Source organism: Manacus vitellinus, unplaced genomic scaffold (assembly GCF_001715985.3).
Source record: "Manacus vitellinus isolate BGI_N305 unplaced genomic scaffold, ASM171598v3 scaffold_106_pilon, whole genome shotgun sequence".
In the NCBI taxonomy this organism is placed as follows: domain Eukaryota; kingdom Metazoa; phylum Chordata; class Aves; order Passeriformes; family Pipridae; genus Manacus; species Manacus vitellinus.
The window spans coordinates 292671-294038 of NW_021938827.1; the positions used below are offsets into that span (position 1 = coordinate 292671).

The 1368-nt window shown below is 58.5% G+C and overlaps 1 protein-coding gene across 1 annotated transcript in view; it reads right to left on the reverse strand.

Moving 5' to 3' along the window:
- The window catches only part of MEF2D (myocyte enhancer factor 2D), a gene marked incomplete at its 3' end in the record, with an annotated part of 74043 nt that overhangs the window by 2002 nt on the left and 70673 nt on the right, over nt 1–1368 (reverse strand). The window contains exon 12 of the mRNA XM_029964106.1: nt 2–78. Within this exon, the coding sequence (XP_029819966.1) occupies nt 2–78 (77 nt within the window). The remainder of the gene's footprint in view (nt 1; nt 79–1368) is intronic.

The following is a 1368-nucleotide window of genomic DNA, read 5'->3' on the forward strand; positions in this document are numbered from 1 at the left end:
AGATGTTGCCAAGGGACAGCCCTCCAGGTGAGCTGAATGCTGGCAGCGAGGACAGCTCAGCACTCGTCAGCTGATAATCTGGAAGAGAAGGAGCCCTTCAGTCATTTCAGTGTCAAACCTGCTCCCACAGCACCCTGAGTGCTGCGAGAAGATGGAGACCTGCAAGAGACACAAACACACAACGTACGGAATATTGTCTCGTGCTGCAAGTGGTACAGGGATGCTAGCTAGAGGACACAGCTCTTGGAACCATGGGATGATTTGGGCTGGAATCACAGAATCACAGAGGTTGGAAAAGACCTCTGAGATCATCAAGTCCAATCTATGACCAAACAACACCATGGCAACTAGACCACGGCATTATGTGCCGTGGAAGGCACCTTTTAAAGGCCATCTAGTCCAACCTGCAGGGTCACCTTCCACTATCCCAGGTTGCTCCAAGCCTCATGCAACCCAGCCTTGAACACTTCCAGGCATGGGGCAGCCACAGCTTCTCTGGGAAGCTGTGCCAGTGCCTCAGCACCCTCAGCATAAACCATTTCATCCTTATATCCAGTTGCCTTCTGGCCTCAAGGCTGGCAGGACCCTCCACACCCCCAACACCCACCGGTGCCATTATCGCCCAGGCACAGCAGTGGAAGGGGCAGCCCCATGGTGCAGCTGCATCCAGCTCCCCCCAGGCAGGACTGTGGGCATGTGAGACACCCCACAGCCACCCTCCAGCTGGGTATACAGAGCACAGACACACATGTCCTCCCCTCCCTGGGCAGCGAACCTCCAACAGCTGGTGAGACCCACCCATACCTGGAGCATCCTCACCCCTACCTGGGGCACCTTCACCCACAGCTGGGGCATCCCCACCTGTGCCTGAGGCACCTTCACCCCTACCTGGGGCATCCTCACCTGTATCTGGGGCATCCCCACCTGTGTCTGAGGCACCTTCACCCCTACCTGGGGCATCCTCACCTGTATCTGGGGCATCCCCACCCGTGTCTGAGGCACCGTCACCCATACCTGGGTCACCCCCCCGTGTGACAGCAGGGGGCGCTCCCCACCCGCCATGGGGACATTCAGCAGCCACCGTGTCCCTCCCCACGGACACCTCACATCCCGGTACCCCCCACGCTTGCAGGACGATGCCCTTCCCCTATAGGACCTCGGGAGCATCCCAAATCCCCGTGGAGCACCCCATACCAAGGGGGGATTTTACAAGGGGTGGGAACGACAATGGAGGAAACTGGGGGGAAAGTGCTGCTGCTCCTGGAGATGGTCAATTCTTGGTCGGCCACGTCAACACCTGACACAGACACCACGGACCCACAGGTCAATCGAACCTTCCCCGTGCCCTCTTCCTCCCCCTTTCTCTAA